The sequence below is a fragment of the Euprymna scolopes genome, chromosome 27, assembly GCF_053919585.1.
Source record: "Euprymna scolopes isolate OS-2025 chromosome 27, ASM5391958v1, whole genome shotgun sequence".
In the NCBI taxonomy this organism is placed as follows: domain Eukaryota; kingdom Metazoa; phylum Mollusca; class Cephalopoda; order Sepiida; family Sepiolidae; genus Euprymna; species Euprymna scolopes.
Window position 1 is genome coordinate 39,263,502 of NC_136508.1, and position 24,485 is coordinate 39,287,986.

Below are 24,485 nucleotides of genomic sequence, written 5' to 3' on the forward strand. Positions count from 1 at the left end.
TGGTCACATCATCCAAAAATAAGATGCCTATTATTAAAAAAGTTGATGAAAAATAGCTTTAAGAAAATGATGGAAAAAAAATGCTTAAGAGTCGGAGCATAAGATGGAAGTGGGGGGGGGGAGGTTTTTAGAGTGCAGAGCAATGACTTATCAATGACTAACTGTAAATTGAATGCTTTCGTAATGAAAATAAAATATTCAAATCAAAGTACTGATTTAAAATAAATAAACAAAATAAAAGGTGTTCTTAATAACAATACAGATGCAACACCAATTTTTTGGCAATGGATAGTCCGTTTAATCGAAACAAAATCACGAAAGAAAACTTGACAATCCCACTGCAGACTAGTTTTCTGAGCGGCCAACAGATGGCTCTCCATGTAGCTGTTATTAATATTTTTGTTTACACTGCACCTGTTGGTGATGGTCTCCCTTTCTTTTGCGGTTGTGTCTTATTTTGCTTAAATTTAACCTTATCCATGGTTTCACAAGCAGATTCCAATGACAATCTATTTCATAAAAAAAAGAAAAAAAGATTTTAGCAATCCATGGTGGTTTAGAGGCATAGTAGGTGTATAATTCATATTAGGGTTAGGGTTGTGTTGACAAATTATTTTTGAGGTGAAATTGGATGGTTCGATAAAACAGTTAATCCGGCAACGCTCTAAAAGCAAGAGCGTCAGAAGAAAAAAAAAATTGGTGTTGCAACTGTAGCAGAAATTTAATCCCAGAAGAAATAACATCTTCTTGAATGATAATTACTTCTCAGCAGTAATTTTGGTCTCTCTAATAATGGTATGCTTTGAAAGGAATTGGATAATACTAGGACTGTCTTAATGTGGATGTGGCAATCTCCAAGTCTTTAAGATGCTGTCAAGTAAGTGGATGTATTCTAGCTTTATTTAATAGCACTTACGATCATTCGGCAATAGCTTAAGGCCAGATCCACTAATATACATGCACATGATTTGGTTATACGAGTTATTAAGTCTTGGATTCTGTGTTTTTAATCTGTTATACTGTACAAATGGATCATCCAATTCCTGAAATTGCCAGAATGGTTGAGGACCATTTTTGAGGGGGTGGGGGTTCTATTATTAGCTGTTAAAATAAAAAGCAGTATTTTTCGATGATGCCACCATTGTATCAGTGCATTGGGCAGAATCATCAATTTTTTTCTTGGAATATATGAGAAGTTTCAAGTCTCATAAACATTGTACTTTTTTTTCCTAGAGAACCCTATCATAGAAAGTAGTTCCTTACTTACTCTCTGCTTTTGTGACATGGCAACTATCTCCATTAAATTGAAATGTGCCAATCGTATAATTAAATTCTATATTTTAGCATCTGCAGACGTTTCCACAATGTCAGTACAGTCAATAAAGCAGAGAACCGGAAGAGAACAAAGTCTATCAGTTCAATAGAAGAAAGTATTAGAGTAGAAGTCTTTCCTCTATAATGAAGGAGTGTGATTTTGTTGCTTGTTGGGATAGTTGAGAGTATTTACATTGATGGGGGTAAGTGTTTTAAGTTTGTCGAGTAAGTGGATGTATTCTAGCTTCATTTAATAGCACTTACGATCATTCGGCAATAGCTTAAGGCCAGATCCACTAATATACATGCACATGATTTGGTTATACGAGTTATTAAGTCTTGGATTCTGTGTTTTAATCTGTTATACTGTACAAATGGATCATCCAATTCCTGAAATTGCCAAAATGGCTGAGGACAATTTTTTGAAGGGGGGGGGGGTCTATTATTAGCTGCTAATAAAGGGCAGTTCCTTGCTCGGCTGAGTCTTTTAATTATAATGTTATATGAAAGGCTGATTGTTAAAACGTATGATATCCCTCGGCTCCTGTGAAGATGACATCTATCCAGATCCTCATGGCCTCGGCACTGGGGGCCACTAGGTAATATGTGCGGTCGTATGTTTTTACACAGAATGTCAGCTTAGGGTTGGGGCTTTTCACTGTGCGCAGGTGGTCAACATAGACCTCCTCTATAGCTTGAAAATAAATGCCGCCCCGAGCTTTGGTTTCGTTCCGGTCGCTATAATAGAGTAATGATCGCTTAATTCTGTCAAACAAGAACCAGCGCTTATTCCACGTTTTAAACTTGTTGCCCATTTTCTGTAGATAGCCACGGCAACTTGTTGTCGTGACAACGACAAATGAACAAGAGTCCAAATGGTGACCTGCTGTTTCGATGTGTTGGCGCAGATCAAAGTCCTTGTTTCGGATGGGGAGGTATCGGGTGAGTGGACGAGCCTGAAAAAATAAAAAAAAATTTTTTTAATGAATAAAACAATAAGTTTGATCTGGTCATAATATTTTATGGTATATCAATCATTTTGGATTATTTAATGTCAAATCCAGTAATTTTGGAAAAAGTTTTTTTTGCTTCAAGTTCTTTATATATTCAAATATTTATTCATGGAGTTTAGTTTGGTAGTTTTACAGCATATCAACCCTTTTCGGGTTATTTAATATAAAATTTTTGGAAAAAAAGTTTTTATGCCTCAAGTATTTTAAATCTTCAAATATTTATTCATGGAAGTTGGTTTGGTTGTTTTACAGCATATCAACCCTTTTCGGGTTATTTAATATAAAATTTTTGGAAAAAAAGTTTTTATGCCTCAAGTATTTTATATCTTCAAATATTTATTCATGGAAGTTGGTTTGGTTGTTTTGGTTTATGGCATGTCAACCTTTTTTCTTTTTTAAAGATTATTTGACGCCAAATCCAGTAATTTTGGAAAACTTTTTTATGCTTTGAAGAATTTTATATCTTCAAATATTTATTTGCAGTGTTTAGTTTTTGTAGAGAAAAGTTCTTGCTTTTAGCTTTGCAGAATATGCAATTACCAAATTTCCACTACTAACATCATAGGATGGACCAATGTTACCACATCTGGGCAGGAACTTCTAGAATACCCTATCCTGCCTTGACAGAGTTCAAAATAGACTTTGTAGCCTAGTAGAGGATGCCTTTTTCTTTTCCCTGCAAACTCTTTCCCACAGAAGAAACGTTGCAAGCCTGCCTCTTCTTTATCGTTATTTTCCTGGCAAGTGCTTGTCTGAGCTCCAATCTATGGCCCACCTTGTGCAACTTTCATGAAAATGGGGGAGTGTGTGTGTGTGTGTGTGTGTGTGTTTGCTTTTATTGGTTTATTTATTTCAGAAGAGCCAGTCCCCCCTCCCCACACATACACATTAGTAACGACCTCTGACCACAGCCGCCTTCCTAAGGAAGCTAATAACCCCAAAATACTATAAAACAATATACACATTCCCAAACCAATAAAAGCAAACACACACACGCACACACACATAAACACAAACACACCCTAAAGGAAAAGAAAAAAACATTAGCAGAAAGAGATAGCGACTACAGCCAGGTCAACGGCTCCCTGGACAAGCCCAATAAAAGAGCAATAAAAATTGAGCATACCAATGGATAATAAACACTTACAAGCCTCCACCCCTTGGAAAAACTTCAAATGAACTACGAAAATCGCCATTTTTACATCTCCAACACATTTGAAAATAATTTCTGACGAGGACGCATCACAGACCGTCTGAAACGTGCGTAAACGATTTCAATGACTTAAAAACATTATTACAATGATCCAAACATAATTCTCAATGAAAAACCAAGACACGGAATAATAAAATAATGTTGAAAAATACACATTGTTGGTGACTACTCCCTTATTTAAATATACATCTTTCTTTCGTTGGAATTTCTTAACCCATTTTATATATATATATATATACATGCATATACTTCTAAATTAATATATCTCTAACTATGGCTTTGTTTATTTAACTCACTTTCTCTTAAATTCATTTTTATCAATTCTTGCCTCGCTTTCCTCAGTGAATTGAATCTGCTTCATAAACTGTCCTACATCTGCTTCCCCAAGAACACTTATTTATTCTTTCAATGTGACCATATCACCAGTCTCCTGTTTGCTAAACAGTCAGGATTTTATCTTCCTCTGAAATTATCAGGTAAGATTCTTTTAAGAGTCACCTTGTACATTCATTGTATCTGTCTTATCTCATTTGTTTCCATGCAGCGCATGTCCTCAACCCTTACCAACCAGGTTTCCACTATTTTAGAAAATAACCAACTTCAGTTATTTTGAATTTCAGTTTCTACCCTCAAAACATTTTCCAATCAAAAATATTTTTTGCTTCTCATTTCTCAGGATAAATTACACATGGCACAAAATTATGCGGGCCTTACACATCAGGACTGTTGCGGCTTGTACCATTGTTGTCCAAGGGAAGAGACAATTAGGCATGTGCACACAGAATGATAATGTATGGCAGTGAAATTGAGCAAGTGAGGGTTGAGGAGATGTGTTGCATAGAGAGAAATGATATGAAAATGATACAATGGATGTCTAATGTGAATTAGGCTTATTTTCATGGCAAGTGCTCAGCTGAGCTTCAATCTATGCCCCCCCCTCGACAAACTTTCACGAAAAACACTCGTCTGGCCAAACCCACTATCAATAATTTCCCACATTCGTTGTTTGTGCCTAAACCTAAATGTAGATTCCATGAACAAAGCTCCTTTCTTAGAACTGCACGCCTGTGGAACTCTCTTCCAATTGCCTGCTTTCCAGCTGACTACAATCTGATTGTCTTCAAGTCCAACGTAAACAAGTTCTTGATGAACCGTCCCCCTAAGGAATCCCATTTACAAAATTCCCACTACTTATGTTTACTACGCTATAATCACATTGACTAATATATACCCATTAACCCTTATCCTCGAGTAGCCTCCAGGCCTTGATAAGCAGAGATTTCTGTGTAAAAAAAAAAAAAAAGATTTAATGATCTCAGAGGAAGATTAAATCTAAACAGTATAGAAAGATGTGTACAGAACAGGAGACTCTGATGATATGGCCACATTAAAAGATTACATGAAAGTCCGTAGGTAAATAAATGTAGAACTGTGAAGGCAGCAGATTCAATTTACAGCAGAAAGCCAAAGTTTCATCCTACCTGGAATCTTTGAAGGCACAACAAACGACCAATATGTGCTGAGCATAAACGTATTAAAAATTTATTTTAAAATAGCGAACCTGTTGTATTTGCCGTTCTCGAAGCTGCACCTGCTGCTGTACTAATTGATCCCGTAACATAGCTTCCTCTTGTAGTTTGCGTTCAAGCTCTTCTCTTTTGTGGCGTTCCTCTTGTAAGGCGGACATTTCGTTCTCACGTATTTTCACCTGAAATAGATGAACAGAATGAATAGTTAAGTTGGACGTACAGATGACACATTGGTTACAAAATGCCTAGAATAAGTTTGTAGGCTTTTTTGCACAGACATTTAAAATTGACATAGACTCTTGAAAATTCAGGATGTTATTGCTATACATTTTATGAGATGACTGACCAATTCTTAGGATTTCAGGTTCAAATGAACAGCTACAGCAGGAATTAAAATACACCCTACTAAAGCCTGATTGTCACAGCTGGTGAATTTCAAAATTGTAATCTGGCCGTGAGAATACTTTAGAAGAATAATATTCAAGAAAAGTCTGTTTTAAACTTGAAAAGAAAATATCACAAAAATGTATGAAATGTTTCAGATTGCTTTTGGACCATCTTGCATGAATCAAGCACCAGTTTTTTTGAGTGGCATAGGAGATTCAAGGAAGGCAAGAAAGTCTGTGAGGGATGTTGATATGTTAGGGAGGAGTAAGAAAGTCAGACCACCAAAGTTGATTGACCAAATAAAGAAATTCATAGACAAGCACCATCGTGTGTCTATAGAGATAATAAGTGCACAGTTTGATGTCAGTGTGGGAACTGTACACACAATTATTCATGGGGAACTGAAGATGTGGAAGATTTGCACAGATGCACCAGTCCACAACTCCATCCTTGTCACAGACTATTTGACCAAGATGGGTATCGAGACAGATCCTCACCCTCCCTATAGTCCAGACCTTCCTCCCTGTGGCTTTGGTTATTCCCTAAGTTCAAGTAAAACTGTAGAGACTCATTTTGTCATGATTGCATATGTGTATCATCTTTAATTGCGACAACATGGCTCAGATCAGTGTTGTAAAATACCACACAGCAAGAATTCAGTTCTGATCTTAAAAACTTTGGTCAGAAAAATCGTTTTTGTGAACTATGACACCCAATCGCCATTAATATGTTTCCGTGTTGTGGAGTGGGAGAAGCGCTTTACTATATTGATGACATTCTCTTCATCTGAATTTTATCAGGGGAAGAGATTTGTTCTGTGTCCAGTTCACACTCGTGACTTCAGACCTATGAGTAGACTTTTACATACCAATCTGCTGCAAAGAAGATGGGCTGATTCTATCAGATTAAAAAATTTCATACACCTGCCAATATCCTTATATTTATCTGATAATTAGAAAACTCAGATCAGCTTGCTTGGGCATTTATACCGTCCATCCGGTTTCTAACTTTCGGTTTCAAAAAATTTGTCTGCTTACCTATTTCATGGCCGCTCTGTCTTAAGTCCAATATTAAAAGCTACTGCTGCTATTCAAAGCATACATAAGGTCAACAATATTTTTTGTTTTAACTTATTTTAACGTGTTTTCCTTACAAATAAATGTAACTTAACTCCATTGAGGTAAAAAAAAAAAAAAAATTAAATATAAACATACAATATATAACTATAATCATAATAACCATATTTACTGCTTTTAGTAGCGCTCCTCTGGATTCTGACGGTTTTTTTTTTTCAGGCCTTACTTAAGAAAACTTCTCTTCAATGAGAGGGGGGGTAGAAACTTGCTTTTAGTAGGGCCTCCTTAATTAGTGCCCTGGAGACTGGCCGAGTTTCATTTTTTCCACTTATCAAAAAATGTTTTCTCAAGACAATAAAAGACAATGTAATCTCAAAATCACTTTTTATTCTGAATATTTTTCATCTTACTCTTTAAGGGCCAATGGATAGACTATAAAGTCACCTTTCACCCATGCATGAAGTGTTGTTGCTTCTATATATATATATATATATATATATATATATATATATATATATACACTAGCAACATTTTTTGCTAAACTGGAACTGGGAAGATATGTGAACACTATATACACTCCTCCTTAGAGGATGATGTGATGAACGAACACTAGCCCGCATTCCCAAAAGAGAAGATAAGGCCTGGGAAGATGCTATCATAACAACAGAATGGATAGCAGTGAAGGGAGAGTGAGTGTGTGCTTTACAGAATTGACGACATTCATGAATTTTAACAAGGAAACAGATCTATTGCGTTCATTTTTCGCTCATGACTTCAGACCTATATTCTTGTTCAAATCAAATACAAAACAAAACAAAAACAAAAAAAAACAGTAACAAAAAAACAAAAACAACTTGATTGTTGAACTTAAAAACATACTGTTGTTTGGATCAACAATTGAAGGATGTGTTTACTGCAGTCAGAGTCAAATGAGGTGAACCGCAAACAACAATTGGAAATTGATTTTCTATTCAGACAATCAGTTGCTTCAAAACAAAATATCCAATTATGAATTGTTAATAAGTCCAGCATAAAGCATTAATCTTAGTAAAAGCTAATATTGATATATTTTCACTGGATTCTCAGGACAGCGAAAAGGTTGCACAGATGACCGTGGCTGACCTGGGACAGTGACTAGGTGCATGTCACTCGTCAGTATGTAGTATTTTAAGGTAAATAAGCAATTCAATTGAAGGATAGTCAAACGTAATTATCGATAACTATGCTCATGCAATGCAAAAGACCTTATTAGTGAGAGAGAGAGAGAGAGAGAGAGAGAGAGGGGTAGGTGGGTGTGTCTGTGTGTAAAGGAAAGTGCGATACCTCACTTCCCTCATGCTGCATTCCATGAGAAACGTATTTCAATAAAACTATGCTAGTTAGAAAAATTAACCATTTACTGCAAGAATTTTTTTTATGCAATAAATTAATTTTTGAATCACGAAACCCACACGTGATGGAAGTTAGCATGCAACTGCCACACAAACATAAACCACTCCCTTGTTCACTTATTGAACCATGCATAGACCTGTACTCTGAAGACCATGTTTTTTTTTTTTTTTTTGAAAGGTGACTTGAAAATACAATTTGGTGGTAAAGGGTTAATAGAATATTCCTTTGTTATTTTTTTAATTATTAGAAAAAAAAATGGGTACTTGTACAGTTTAATCAAGATATTAAAAAAAAAAAAAAAAAAGGTTATATTGTACGTATCTGTTTTGGACTGAAGATCTCCGAAAAAAAATTTCACTTAATTTGATTGAGTAGTTTTTTTTGTTTTTTTTTTTTGTTTTTTTTTTTACAGCGGAAAAACACGTTTTTATGAGAGCGCGTTGAAGGCGGGCATCTTGGAATTTAAAAAATTTTTGTTTGGAGTTTATAACACGCCACGGGAGATAACTCCAGTTAAAGCGCCGACACTCCTTCCCCATCTTTTATACTAGCTTTCTTCCTAAAACTCAAACCTTTTGCTCGGTATCATAAATGTTTTTTCGCTGTAAAACAAAAACTGCTTGATGAAATTAAGTGAAATTTTTTTTCCGGAGAACTTCATTTCATAACGGATATATACAATTTAAACTTTTTTCGGTATTTTCATTTTTTAATGCCTTGATTAAACTGTACAAGTGCCAAAAAATGATAGCATAATGGATACCAATATAGACTTCAGAATAAGTGAACCAAATTTAGATTCCATCACATCATTGGTTGCAAACACTTGGAAGAATACCGTTGGGAAAGCGATGAATGAAGTTTCCGTGATCGTGGTTATGATTGTAGTAGCAAGGGGAGATAACTCAGCAGTCTTAACTCAGATTAACCCTTTACTGACAGAATTTTTTTTATGCAATAAATATTTTGAAGGCCAGTTGGGCTGACAAGCTATAAGAGTAAGAAATATTTCCTATACAAGTATTTTTTTTGAAAGGCCACATAAGAGTACAATTTGGCAGTAAAAGGTTAATATAATGTGTTCAAAAGCAGCAACTTGAATTGCCAGAGATAGGAAGAAATATTCTTGCCAGTTGCTGCTAAAAATCAAAATATAATACTAAACCTTATGTTTGACATTGGTTGAGACAAGAGTAAAATGCAGTATCTGTTCTGTTGGTTGGTCTAACCTAAGAAAAATTTTATTTTTGTCCCAATGCAGAGTGCCTCTTTTTGGATGAGCTGAATTTTCTTGATATAAAAAAAATGCTTGTGTTTTATTGTTTTCATAGAGAGGCAAGTGAATTAGGGCAATTTATTAAAACTATGCTGTTTTTTTTTGTTTGTTTTTTTAATGAAGGGACGATTCCAATATTTTCCCCTGATTCCAATACCTCATTCGTAACAAAAGCAAAGAAAAAATGGAGGGGTGATTGAAAAAGAAACAACAATTCTTAATTATAATAATTTAGATACTTTCTAACAGAAATTAATTATTTCTTTATGGTTTGTATGCTAAAAACAGTTGGTTTGAACGAAGATATTTCTTCTTGTCTACTGATTCAATAAGTTCCGTCTTCGACAAGACACACCTGAAGAAGGTCAGAGGTTACATCAACCGAAACGTTGTGAAAGTAACGCTCAAGATGAGAACAATGTCCCTATTTACAATAATGCTACTTCTATACAATGTCCCTATTTATAATAATGCTAAATATTATAGACAATGTCCGTATTTATAATAATGATAAATATTATAGACAATGTCCCAATTTATAATAATGATAAATATTATAAACAATGTCCCAATTTATAATAATGATAAATATTATAAACAATGTCCCTATTTATAATGTGAAAAAAAAGGTGGAGATGAGTACTCACGTGTCTGGGGAAGCATTCAACTAATCCTACACAGGCGGCCATGTTGCTGAGTATTTATAGATTGGGAGGAGTGGTGAGAGGAGCTTTCCCTTTGTTATATATGTGGCCTCAAACCACTCTGCCTCGGTGTGGCTAGCAAGTGTTACAAGTCTAGTTGCTCCTGCTGCCAGTTCGGTACTTAGTTACTTTCTACCGTCTACTTCTACCTATATACCTCTACCAACCTGCTCTTCTGTTACCTGACCCTGAGGAAAGGATTACAAGGGCGACTCCTTTGCAACCCAGCATGATCCTCCGCTCGACTTACCCCTCTCCCCCCTCAACGGGATTATTTTTGTTTTAACAATAATAATGCTTAATATTATAAATAATGTCCCTATTTATAATAACACTAATTATATACAATGTCCCTATTTATAATAACACTAATTATATACAATGTCCCTATTTATAATAATGCTACTTATTATATACAATGTCCCTATTTATAATAATGCTACTTATTATATACAATGTCCCTATTTATAATAATGCTACTTATTATATACAATGTCCCTATTTATAATAATGTTACTTATTATATATAATGTCCCTATTTATAATAATGCTACTTATTATATACAATGTCCCTATTTATAATAATGCTACTTATTATATACAATGTCTCTATTTATAATAATGTTACTTATTATATATAATGTCCCTATTTATAATAATGCTACTTATATACAATGTCCCTATTTATAATAATGCTACTTATATACAATGTCCCTATTTATAATAATGCTACTTATTATATACAATGTCCCTATTTATAATAATGCTACTTATTATATACAATGTCCCTATTTATAATAATGCTACTTATTATATACAATGTCCCTATTTATAATAATGCTACTTATTATATACAATGTCCCTATTTATAATAATGCTACTTATTATATACAATGTCCCTATTTATAATAATGCTACTTATTATATACAATGTCCCTATTTATAATAATGCTACTTATTATATACAATGTCCCTATTTATAATAATGCTAAATATTATAAACAATGTCTCTATTTATAATAATGCTAAATATTATAAACAATGTCTCTATTTATAATAATGCTAAATATTATAAACAATGTCCCTATTTATAATAACACTGAATATTACAAAAAATGTCCCTATTTATAATAACACTAGTTATCATTTATAATAATAATATTTATACCACTAGTTATAAATAAGGACATTGGTTGAATTTAGTTAGAATTGATATTAATGTACCGAATCAAGAAACCACCCACTTGAAACTGCACAGCTTAGCGGCCATAATTGTCTTTCGATTTCCTTACAAAACGGTCACTGAAATTCATTTGTCAAAGTCGGTCGGTACAGAATCTCTCATACAAAGAACAGCATTCGAAAGGCTTTCCTCTTTTCTCTTAATTTGTCGGCTATTTTGCGATCAGCAAATGATACGACCAAATTATCAGCCAAGAAGTTCTTATGTAAAGTCTTCGTGAAATAAATATGACAGCAGCCATTGGTTATTAAAAGAACAGTTCTTTTGTGATAGGGATACTTTTAGTATCGTCAGGAAAAAAAGGAGGCCTTTCGAAGATATACTTATTTACACAATGTACAACATTGAGACACCAGCTGGGAAGAGAGAGGGGAAGAGACATTATACACATAGGGCATTTCAAATAAAATGGCATGTGACAAGGCTAAAGTTTGTACAGTAGAGCCCTGGGTTACATACGGCGTTTAAAAATTAGTAACAAAATACAGTACAGTATATAATACACATGCATATAATCAAATAACATCATAAATAACACCATAAGGCGGGCCAAATACTGTAACCCTCGATTTGGCTTTTGAAAAGTGAGGGCGAAACCTGGTCGGCCGACTCTACGCCATTATCTATTTTTTTTCTTCTTAACCACCATTAAATGTTTTCCCTCCTTTTTATCATGGATACAAAAAAACTCAGTCTTCTCTTTTTCATAGCTATAATATATATGTAGAGAGAGAGACAGAGAGATGAAACTAGCACAAACCAAGTTATATGTCTATTAACGTTTCATCTTTATTGTAAGACTTCTTCTGGATGAATAAATTGAAGAAAATAAAATACCAGTACAATATTTGAAAATTTATGTTAGGAAAAGTTTGACTTTGTTCTACAGTGTAACCCGGATATAAGAGATTCCTTCTCTGATCCCTACAACACTCTTTTATCCGGTTTACACTGTACATTAACACAGGCTCTAATTTGGGACCAGAGAAACCCTCTCTTATATAAGGTTTTATTATATTTAGAGTCTCTTATATCCGGGTTACGCCGTATTTCAGAACGAAAAAAAAAAAAAATCGTTGAAATATTTGAAACTATACTTGTGAAAAAGATGACTTTGTTCTATTTCAGAATGAAGAATGTTGGAAATTCCAAAAAAAAAAGATTATAGTGTTGTGAAGAGAGTTGTTTTCGATGTTTTTTGTAGCCTCATATAGCCGTTAATATATTTAAAAAAGATATGATGTAATTTATATTCTTTTTAGAATAAATATGGCCGTTATAATTCAAATGTGGATGTTTAACTGAAATAAAATGAGTGTACATTTGTTTTATAATTTTTTGACTGATTATATGTATTAATTATTATAGGTGGTGTTTTCTATGGTGTGAGAGAGAAGGATTTAACCTATGTCAAAAATTAAATTATGTTCCTTTAATAGATGTTTACTTATTAATAGCGATACATTACAGAAACCTCCATGCTATTTAATTGTGTTTGAATTTGCAATAAGCGCTGGTTCAAGAAGTCTCCGTTGTGGTTATTTGAAATAAATTTAACTATTTTTGCTTGTTTGAAGTCAAAAGTATAATCATGCTGCAATGGATGAGAGAATAATGCATTCAAGGAATTGCTATTTCATATATCTCTTATGTTTATTGGGCCTTTTCTCTAATCTACATTGGGTTTCACCAATATATACATGATAGCAATTTTGGCACGAAAGAGTGTATTGGAAATTTGTTTGTTTTGGAAATGTTTTGTGGTTTTAAATGTTTGTTTTACAGTTTGTGATGTGGGTTGTATTATTGGAATTCCTAGTGTGAATAGAGTGTTGCAAATTATTGTATTATTGGCATGTGTAGGTAAAAGACAGAGTTTGTTTATGAAAGAAATGTCTGGTGTATATGATTTTCAATTATTTATTCTGTGAAATATTTGTGTCTTTTTTTCTTTGCATTTAATATAAAATATATGGGATGTATTTGTGGCTGATTTGAATTCTTCATCCAGATATTCTGGACTGTAAATTCTGAAGGCACGTATGAAGAAGCCAATTATTATAAGTGTTTTTATTTTGTTACTATAGTGGGAGTAGAAATGTATGTAATCATATTTTTGTGTAGTTTTGCGTTAAATTTTGAAGGATAGTTTTTTTTATTGGATTTTATATTAAGTAGAAAAGGTAATGATTGATTGTTTTCTGCTTTATAGGTGAACTTTACGGACGGTTCAACTGAGTCTAATTTTTTTTAATATTATCTATGTGAGTGTTTTCAGGAAGAAACATTAAAATGTTGTCGATATTTCTAAATATTCTGTGTTTGGAGGTAATCTAAACTTGAAAGGACCAGATTCTAGGAATTCTAAGAAAAGGCTAATACTTCACTAAGAGGGTTACCCATAGAAAAACTGAAATTTTGCTTGTAGAAATTGTTATTAAATTGAAAATAAGTCATGTCAGTTATAAGTCTGATAATTTTTATAAAGCTGTTTGGAGGGAACGGTAAGTAAACGTCTTATTTTATATATATATATATATATATATATATATATATATATATTTCATAGTTTTACCATAGTTTCTTTGAGGTGGAGTGACTTTTTACCATGTAAAAGACTATTGAAAATCCATTCAAATCATTAGCAACTCACAAAATGTATTTTAGCTATTACAGTTGTGATCAAGCACTTTATTGATTTTTTTAAAACATCCTTACACTCTCTCTTTCTCTTTCTCTCTCTCTCTCTCTATATATATATATATATATATAGGGTGTAAGGATGTTTTAAAAAAAAATCAATAAAGTGCTTGATCACAACTGTAATAGCTAAAATACAGTTTGTGAGTTGCTAATGATTTGAATGGATTTTCAATAGTCTTTTACATGATAAAAAGTCACTCCACCTCAATGAAACTATGGTAAATCTATGAAATATGCAACATATAATTTTTAAATAAGTAATATGTACACACTCTCCTGCCTTTTCCTAGTATTTTTCACTTATTTCTTTTCACACTGAATTTTTTTATATTTTTATGTTTAGATGCATTTTAACTGATTACATTTTTTTTTTTTTTTTACAGAATGATGAAATTTAAATTCATTTGATTACAGTCCTACTAACATGAAAGTGCCGAAGAATCATTTGAGGCATATAATGCTTTATGAATTCAAGAAAGGAAACTCAGCAGCCGAAATGGCTAGAAATATTCACTCAGTTTATGGAAAAGAATGTGTGAATGAATAAACTTGCAGAAGATGGTTTGCGAAATTCAGAAGTGGAAAGTTCACGAAGATGAAGATCGAACCGGACGTCCAGTTGAGTTTGATGATAAGTTTCTTGAAGCAGCTCTTGAAGAAACTTTTGCTTTATCAGTTGAGGAATTGGCAATATAACTGAGTTCAAACCATACAACTGTTCATCGTCATCTCCAACAATTTGGAAAAGTTCCTAAATTTAGAAAATGGATGCCTCATGAATTGTCTGAAAGCAATCTCAAATCCCGAGTCGACATCTGCTCTTCTCTTGATTCCCGCCAACTTGTTTCACCTTTTTTGGATAAACTTGTCACTGGTGATGAAAAATGGATCTTTTATCGAAATGTTAAGCATCGTAGACAATGGCTTGGTAAAAGGGAAAGACCTCAGCCACAGCCGAAAAGAGAACTTCATGAGAATAAGGTTCTTCTTTCAATATGGCGGGATTTCCAAAGAATAATCCACTTTTAATTGTTACCATCTAATGCAACAATTAATTCTCAAATTTGCTATCAGAAATTAGAGCACTTGAATGAAGCTTTGGGGGGGGGAAAAGACCTGCTCTAGTGAATCGAAAATGGGGTGATGTTTCATTAGGACAATGGATGACCTCCCACAGCAAAAATAACCTCACAAAAGATCGAATAACTTGGTTGGGAGAAAATTCCTCATCCACCCTATTCTCCTGACCTTGCTCCTTCAGACTACCATTTGTTTCATAGCTTACAAAATCATTTGGAAGGAACAGCTTTTGTAATGCAGAAAGATGTTGAAACTGACATTTGTGAGTTCTTCGAACCAAAGCCAAAAGGATTTTACAGTGATGGAATTAATAATCTTGTTAAAAGATGAAAGAAAGTCATAGACAATCAGTGAAAGTATATTGATGATTAAATATATTGATGATTAAATATATTGATGATTAAATATATTGATGATTAAATATATTGATGTGGGTGTCCAACAAACCCAGTCCATAGGAAGAGTGTCCAGACTATATTTTCAATTCTGACCAGAGAAGTGAACAGTCCCTTCCTCAAAGATCCAAATAGAACCCATGAAATAAGAACAAAAATAAAAAATTAAAAAATTACCTGTTCATCAATTAGATGCATTTTCTCATTCTGTGCCTGCGCTAAGAGCCGTTCCAACTCTGACAGTTTCTCCAAGTGGTCAGTGTCACTACTTAAGCTAGAAAAATAAAATGAAATGAAAAAGTTAGTAAAAAGTAAATATTCTATTTCGATTATAAAGTTTTATAATTAGTTTTGATTTTGTTTAAGGTCAAATAAATTCCTTTTTCATCAAATTCAACTGTTCTCGACTGAGTTTCACTATGCCCCCCCCCCACCACTGTATAAAGCATTTAGCACAAACACCCACCTAGCTACAACCAGGATTAGCAATTTCCCTTACTATCTGTACCTAAAACTAAAACATTCCATGGGCAGAGCTTTTTACCAGAACTGCTCGTCCGCGGCACATAATATACCAGAGCTGCTTCCCAGATGACTTTAACATGATTGTTTTCAAGTCCGACGTAAACAAATTCTTGAGGAGTTATCCTCTGAAATTAACTTCTATCCAATTTCCACCATCATCGATCATCGCGGTGTTGTCTCAGCTGACACCTATTAATCCTTATCCTTGAGTGACCTCTGGGTCTTGACAAGTGGTTATGCTATAAATTCTGCAATCATTGTTAAACATTTTCTCGTAACAAGTTCTCTAGATAAAATTTACTTGCTGTAAGAATTTAGAAATGATCACCAAAACTCACGATAATAAGGAACAAGATCACAGTGTAGTATCTGTTCTGATGCTACACTTCACCTTTTCTGTCCTCAGTCAGTAGAGACAATATTCTTCATGACTGGGACAATTTTTATTTTTGTCCCTATTCAGAGTGCCCCTTTTTGGGGAGCTGGATTTTCCCCACATTAAAAACCGAACTTGTCTAACTCTGCCCTCGTGGGGAGGGAAGTAAATAGGAATAATAAAAGATTAAATAACTGTAATTAAAAAGTAAAATAGCAATAAAATTTGAAGAGACAAATATAACAATAATAATACAATAAGAAATAGTAATGACCCTGATAAAAATACCGTATATTTCACCATATAAGACGACCCTTAAAGTTAGAAAATCATCTTTAAAAACCAATATTTCATAAGATACCGAATGTTGCAATCTTTAGCTAAGGCCACACAAACATGGTTTCGTGATTTAGCAGTCGTCTTATATAGCCGATATATGATAAATTTATTCAAATTTGCTCCAATTTTGTACCCCGCCTTATCTGATGGTCGCCGTATACACCAAAATATACGGTAGTAATAACCCAAATGGAAATAAGGCAAAATTTAAGAAAATATTTAACTGTAAAATAAAGGTACAAGTAACTCGTTAGTAAGGATCATAATATACCAATTCACAATATATACCAATAAAATCCTCAATAACACAAAATATTATATTGGAGAAAGAGCACTTGATTTAAAAAATAGATAACATCACACAATCACATTTGATAACAGGTACCACAGACACAGCACACCATTAAAGATTTTTTTTTAATGGAATAAACCATGCAGATAATTAGACAAACTGTATTGATTATATTTAAGAAAAAAAAAAAAGAAATACAAACATTTAAAATAATTTAGTGGTCTTTTGCTAGTGTAGTATCTGTGTTATATATTAGACCCTACTCTAATAAGTAGAGATTATGTTAACGTATGAATTTTGGCAAGCATTACATAAGTACATATCAGCATAACCTGAAATAGACCCAATGCAGCTAGCATCTATCCATCCAGCGTGACCGTAACAGAGATTGAACTCACTACACGAGTTTGTAGTGTAATTCAAATCATGTCTGTAGCTGAATACTTGATGCTTCATCAGGACTATCAAGGGTATTTTTTATCGTGACGGCATCATTACCATCGCTTAAGAGAGTCCCATCTATCCTCGAGAGAAGGACAGACACGCCGGTTTCTCAACCTGGTATTTTACGTTGTGGTACATACAGTGCCTCGTCTTCCCAATTGGTCACCCATCTGGTACTGGCCAGGCTGAACGTTGCTTAACTTCGGTGATCTGGCGAGAACTGGTGTGTCAACGTGATTGTGCCGCAGCTAGTATGATTGAGGCAATACGTGCTAGAAATGCAGGTGTCAAATGATATTAGATATAGAAATGACACCACGTGGTCAGGGAACAGAGCAGAGTTTCAGGTAGTTTGAGTTGGGAAGTGAACAGATAAGATGTGCCCAACAATGTAAATATCCAAGTGGATATTTCTCAAGATGGTTTGTCGACCATTTTAAGACTCAAGTGCACAAGGACGCATCTGTTGAGAACCGAACTGTGCATTTAACATTTGTTTAAAGTTAAAATATTACATCTGTTCCAACATTATATTTGATCTTTTCGATTCTCGGTCAGTAAAGAAGAAATCCTTCTAGAATGAGCCAATTTTTGATCCACTCTAAAGTGCCTTTTTTAGAGGAGCTGGATTTTCTCCAAATAAAAAAAAAAACTAACTATTGTCTAACTCTGCCCTCAGGGGGAGGGAAACAAAATAACAAAATAGCAGTAAGGGAGTGCTTCCTCAAAACCGGATTGATGCAACAAAGTCACTCCTTGATCTTCTGACTAGGAACAAAGTGTAGTATTTGTTCTGATAATATATTTCATCTTTTCTGTCTTCAGTCAGTGAACGAGAAATCCTTCTAGACTGATTCATTTTTATTTTTGTTCCAATCCAGAACACTTCTTTAATGGAGCAAGATTATATCCGTACAAAAACCGACTTTGTATCTAATTCTACCCTCATGGGGAGGAACAATAAAAGTGAAATATTCACAGACTTAATAATTCAAATTATTGCTTAATTATTATTACTTAACTAGCATGGGTGACCGGCGTTGTCCGGGTATTTGGAGGTGTATGTTGAGCAAAAAAAAAAAAAAAAGAAAAAAAAGCGGTCAATTTTTTTAACTTTGACCCTATTATGACCCCTTAAAATTTATTGTTTTTGGCTCAAATCAAGTTATTAAGTTAGATTCATGTCCAAGGAACCTATATCTAAAATTTCAAGTGTTTAGACCCAAAATTGTCGGAGGAGTTTGGTAGAGTTCTCAAAGGTTAAATCGTTGAACTTTGACCCCTTAACAGCCAAATTTCTGGCCCAAACCCGATCACATAGATTTTCCCAAATCTGAGTACTCTGTATATCAAATTTTGAGTCTGTAGACTAAAAATTGACAGAGTTATTGCATAGGGAAATATACACAGACAGACAGACACTTTCACTTTTATAGATATATAGATGATTAATTATATACTTAAGTAAAAAAAATCAATAAATCTAATAAAAAAGAAATAAAAAATCAGTGTTAATTTACTTAGTCAAAATCAAAAATTCCCATTCATCGTAGGCATTACATTTGATTTTGAATGAAAATGGGGAGTCAAGTGTCTTTCTTTTTGTCAACAAAAACTTTTTACTCTTAGCTAAACTCTTTCACCAAAATACCGCATTCACTCCATGACTTTAAATTTACTTAAAAGATCTGCAATGGTTTCAATGAAATTTTATTTACAGATATACATGAGTAATGATGGTAAGTAGGAAGATCTATAAACACCCAGAAAGAATGAAAAATAAAGAACCAAACAAAATACTAATGGAGCAAGTTAGTAAGGCCCTCCCAACCAGTGTCAAACCATCCACTGTTTGCTAGATCTTTTTTTTGAACATCCATTTTAGGATAATTTCTTTTTTTTAATACAAAAATGACTCTTCATCCAAGACAACCCCCCAGCACAAGGGTGTCCGAGGCAGTCAAAGAAAAGCAATAATTTTGTAAGCATACCAGTCACACCAAAGAACAGAATTGTGACCCCTTTTGGAAAAAATTGAGGTCAATATTTACTTTTTTTTCACTTAAATTTATATTTTTGACTTCAAAATACACTGTTTTATTAAGATTTAACGGTTAGAAAGACCGGACGAGTGTGAAATTGTTTTTTAATAAATGTTGCTATTTTTTAGAAATAAAATTGAAATTGTTTTTAAATAAATGTTGCTATTTTTTAAAAATAAAATTGAAATTGTTTTTAAATAAATTTTGCTATTTTTTTTAGAAATAAAATTGAAATTGCTTTTAAAATAAATGTTGCTATTTTTTAGAAATAAAATTGAAAAATCTTTTTCAAATTTTCGAATAATAAAATATTCATCTTGAGGAAATTCAACAGATTTTTTCCTTCTTTTTCTTTGTCATATATGACATTGTGGTGGTGGTAAGTCCTGGCATGACTTGAGATGTTTGGAGTCCAAATGATGTTTATATGTCCGATTACAGCTTTTTGGCGTCCATCGAACGCGTGTGCAATAAAAAGTAATTCACCATTTTGAAACGCACAATAACAATTTAGGATTGAATCATTAGAAAGACAAGATGGGAGCAAAAATGTTTTTAATAAATATATTGCTATTTATTAGAAATAAATATAAATATTGCTATTTATTAGAAATAAAATTGAATTTTTTTTTACATTTTCGAATAATAAAATATTTATCGTTAAATCTAAATTTGTTATCGAGTGTTTCAAACAATGAATCCCTTTTTTCTTTTCTTTTTTTTTTCCATTGTTTTATGCTGTTTTTTTTATGCATTGGAAATGAAATGGTTCAGAGATTAAAAAAAAAGTAAAAGAAAAATAATTTCATGGATGGACAGAGTTTAAAATCCCAGAAGAACTTCAGAATGATTTTTATCTACTTACTATTTTTTCTTTTTAAGATTTAATTGAGTTTTAGCAACAGGAGTGATTTTATCTTGGCCAGAATACTAAATTTCCTGATTCCAAAAGATGAATGACAGTGACAAGATGAAAAAATTAAAAAAAAAAGTTCAGGAGTCAAAAGTCGTGATAATCTGTTTAGCTTGAATCAATTTTCACCTTTAAAAACACCTGTGACACAAGAAGAAGCCTTGAATTTCTAGCGAAACATAATGAAATGTTAATAGAGCTACCAGAACGGATGCAAGAAAGTGTGAACCCCATCCTCTTCAAAAACAGTGCATAATAAAATACTGAATTTTAGCTGACACCGTGTCTATCAACCAATGAAACCATACCATTTTGTAATGCAAAAAAGAAAAAAAAGCTATCATTTTGGAAGCTTTAAACCTATTCCTGTTTTTGAACGTACAAGTTTATTACTTATCACTATAATATATATATATATATATATATATATATGATGAAAATAGTATTCCGACAAAATAGAGAAAATAAAAAAGAACAAACCGTATTATGTGTTCATCAACGTTTCGTCTTTATTTCGAGACTTCCTCTGGATGAATGAGATTAAGAAACAAAAAGTACCAGTACAAAATATTTGAAAATGTTTCACGTGCACAGTGTGACGCAGTTCTATTTCAGAGAAGCGGAAAAAAGACGTTAGAAATTCAAAAACGAGGGGGAGGGCTGGCACTGTTAAAGAGAAGGAAATTTTAGTGACGTCATATAGTCGTTAATATATACTATATGACGTCACTAAAATTTCCTTCTCTTTAACAGCGCCAGCCCTCCCCCTCGTTTTTGAATTTCCAACGTCTTTTTTCCGCTTCTCTGAAATAGAACTGCGTCACACTGTGCACGTGAAACATTTTCAAATATTTTGTACTGGTATTTTTGTTTCTTAATCTCATTCATCCAGAGGAAGTCTCGAAATAAAGACGAAACGTTGATGAACACATAATACGGTTTGTTCCTTTGTATTTTCTCTCTCTCTCTCTATATATATATATATATATATATATATATATATATGTGTGTGTGTGTGTGTGATGATTGATGATTGCAACGTCTTATCAGACGAGCGCCACTCACTCTGACACTTAAAGTCCATGAGCCTAAAAATGACTTTTTTTTTTTAATCCTACCGGTGAATTCACACACTCAAGCAGGCATGACACTGAAGACTGTCATTGAGATCAATTATTATATGCTTCCAGCATTTAAAGCCTCCACACGTCACAACTTTTCCATCGCCACAGGACCATTTTTAATAGACAAATGCCTGAGGGAGTATCTATACACAGATGATGTTACAGAGTTTTAGCTTTGTACGACAACTAAATCTCTCTCTCTCGGTTCAAAATGTTGAGATCCAGCAACAAGCAAGAGCAAGATAGTCAGCAATAAGTTAAACTGCAAACCAGCTTAATGCGGGTACTGGTCTCACGCTTTATGGTTTTTTAAATCAGAGATTTGCTTCTCCTAGAAAGGTTGCCTTCACCACGGCTTACGGGAGCCCTCTCCACCCCAGCACACACACACAAACACATACGGTGCTAGTTGGCCGTTGACTAGCCGCCCTCCTCACCAAAAAAGTCTGGTGGGGGAACCAGTTTAGTTTTATATATATACACACACACATTTATAGATAGGTTGTGTATCAGAATGCTTTCAATAAGCATCAATAATCGAAAAAATCTGATGAAAGAAGGAACAGGAAATTTTGACTATAGTTAACATCTTCTACAGCCTAACACCACAAATGCATTCGAGAAGTTTTATTACCACACAAGCCGAAAGACCCAACATATAAAATTAACAGTAGGTTCTTTATATATATATATATATATATATATTTATTTATTGGGAAATATATTTATTTAATTATATTTCACCTTTTATTTATACCAGTCCTTTAATTTCTGAAGCTCAATGCAACTACAGAGCTTATAACAAATAAATGACAAAAGTCTATATTCCAAATTTCAAGATGTTGACCATCTTACCGTTTATTTCTTAAAGTATGCTGATATGCACGATTCTAGACTGCACCTGTTTTGTAGTGCAGAATCATTAACGTAATTATTATGTCAATTTGGAAATTTATTCCGCCCTTAACTCATCAGAAGAAAAAGCACTTATCAACTTTAAAAGAAAATAAAGCAACATAGGCATGATTACAAAATCCGAAATTGGAAGAGAAGTTGCATTTATTTTCCAATTTATTCCGCCATGTCTGAATTTTAATACATATTCATTTCTTATCGTTGAATACTTTCAGTTGAATTAAAGTCGGTCAATTTAGCTCTTATGCATAGATCATCGTATAACGATTAGATCACTGTCTGACTGACGTAAATGAACATTTAAAATTAAAATGTTTAAATTCAACGTTATTTCACGCAGTTAATGGTAGCCTAATGGATACGGTCTTTGCTAATCAAGCCAGAGATGGCTCGTGTTGCAGAGTTCGAATCTGTCGACTGGTGGTAATCGTGATACCCTGCACTGAAGATTCCCAAAAAGATGAAACACTAGTGTCTGTAGGTATTTAATTATTATAGTAAAAAATAATTATATATATATATATATATATATATATATATATATATATATAAACTCCGCGGATTAAGGACTATCCACTTATTAAGTGTCTCCTTTTCAGATTAAATATGTTTTTAATTCTTTTTCAAAGTGTTTTTTAACATGTTTTATTAACTATTTGCTCTCTCTCTCTATATATATATATATATATTATACACACACTAGCAGAGAGGACCGACGTTGCCTGGGATTGAATGATGATCAAGGAATGTTTTACACTCCCATATTTTTATTGTCATCAAAATCTGTGAAATCGTGCACATTTGATCAAATCAATTGATTGTTTGATCTAGTTCAGAACCTATTCTAGTGCATCAAGAAAGAGTTTCACATGCCTCCCGGCTGTGACTTAGTCCACAATATATTGAAGTTTACATTGCAATAATCGCATCAAATAACCACAAAAGGTCACTTACTCTTTATGAAATACTAGCTTGGGTGCCTGGCATTGCCCAGGTGTTTGGAGTGGTGTGTTGAGCAAAAAAATAAAAATAAACAAGTGGTAATAGGCAGGTAGGCTCAAACCCGCACCACGAAGGAGAAAAAGAATGTGAAAAAAAAAACATGTGACATCTTTGCTGTTACGCTCATCGCAAAACTGGAAGTGGCGAAAGTTTAAATTAAGGCTAGTCAACCAAAAAGAGGAGATGACTTTCGAAAATATCGGTGGAAAAAAGCGACCCCTCCTTGTAGAAAAGTGCCCAGTTGAGGGTGAAGAAATTAATGTTTTTGGCCAATTTTTCGATATTTGTCGTCCGAAAAGTCGAGCTCCAAAACGATACCAATCTCGTGAAAATCTGTCGCCTCTGTTGAAAGTTTTAAGCAGACATACAAACATACATGCATACATACATTTAAACAGACAGGTAAGATTTATATAATAGACTAGCGGGGGTACCTGGCGTTGCCCGGGTGTTTGTAGGTGTGTGTATGTGTTGGGGGGAGGATCAAAAAGAAAAAAAAAAGTTTTGGTGAAAAAAAAAAAAATAAATAAATAAAATAAAATAAAAAAAAAAAAAAAACGAAGAAAAACAAAAAATAAAACAGTGATAAAAGCTTTGGGAGGGAGGTAGATTCGGACCCGATGGGGGGGGGGGGGGTACCCGTGTGTGTGTTGAGAGGGGGTATAAAAAAAGAAGGCTCGAATTAAAAAAACGAACAATAACAAAAAAAAAAACAAAAAAAGTTTTGGGAGGGAGGTAGGCTCGAACCTGAAGCATTAAAGTTAATAGTCTGATGACATACCATAAGGCCAGGATGCCCGGAACTTTTGATTAGTCGAAAATAAGCGTTTAAAAAATTGAAGGTGGTTTTTCTAGGTCAAAGCAGCAAACGAATTCACAGCGCGAATTTTGTTGTAATTGCAAAATAAAAGTGGCCGAAATAAAATATATTTATGACCAGGTTTCGTAAGTGTGAGATATTATGATCTGTGTAGCATATAAAAAGTTATAAGAATGAGCAAGCAAGCCGAGAACCACCCAGAAAAAAAGCCTTTGGCGGACATACAGATGAAAATGGTAACAACCAAGATGGAGAAAAAATTTGACCACAATAAATCCTCACAGAAATATCATCAAATACAACCCTACAAAAATGTTTATATACCACTTAAGGGACGTTCCCACCCCTCACCAGTAGGGAACTACTGT

The 24,485-nt window shown here is 33.5% G+C and overlaps 1 protein-coding gene across 18 annotated transcripts in view; it reads right to left on the reverse strand.

Moving 5' to 3' along the window:
* Positions 1-242: 242 nt before the first annotated feature.
* Positions 243-24,485, reverse strand: part of LOC145248835 (pleckstrin homology-like domain family B member 2) — an 839,292-nt gene continuing 815,049 nt past the window's right edge. For all 18 annotated transcript variants that reach the window (XM_080110546.1, XM_080110540.1, XM_080110537.1 and 15 more), the window contains 3 exons: positions 15,503-15,599; positions 5,102-5,248; positions 243-2,270 (listed from right to left, as the gene is read on the reverse strand). In XM_080110546.1, coding sequence (XP_079966672.1) covers positions 1,833-2,270; positions 5,102-5,248; positions 15,503-15,599 — 682 coding nt within the window. In that variant the 3' untranslated portion in view covers positions 243-1,832. The remainder of the gene's footprint in view (positions 2,271-5,101; positions 5,249-15,502; positions 15,600-24,485) is intronic.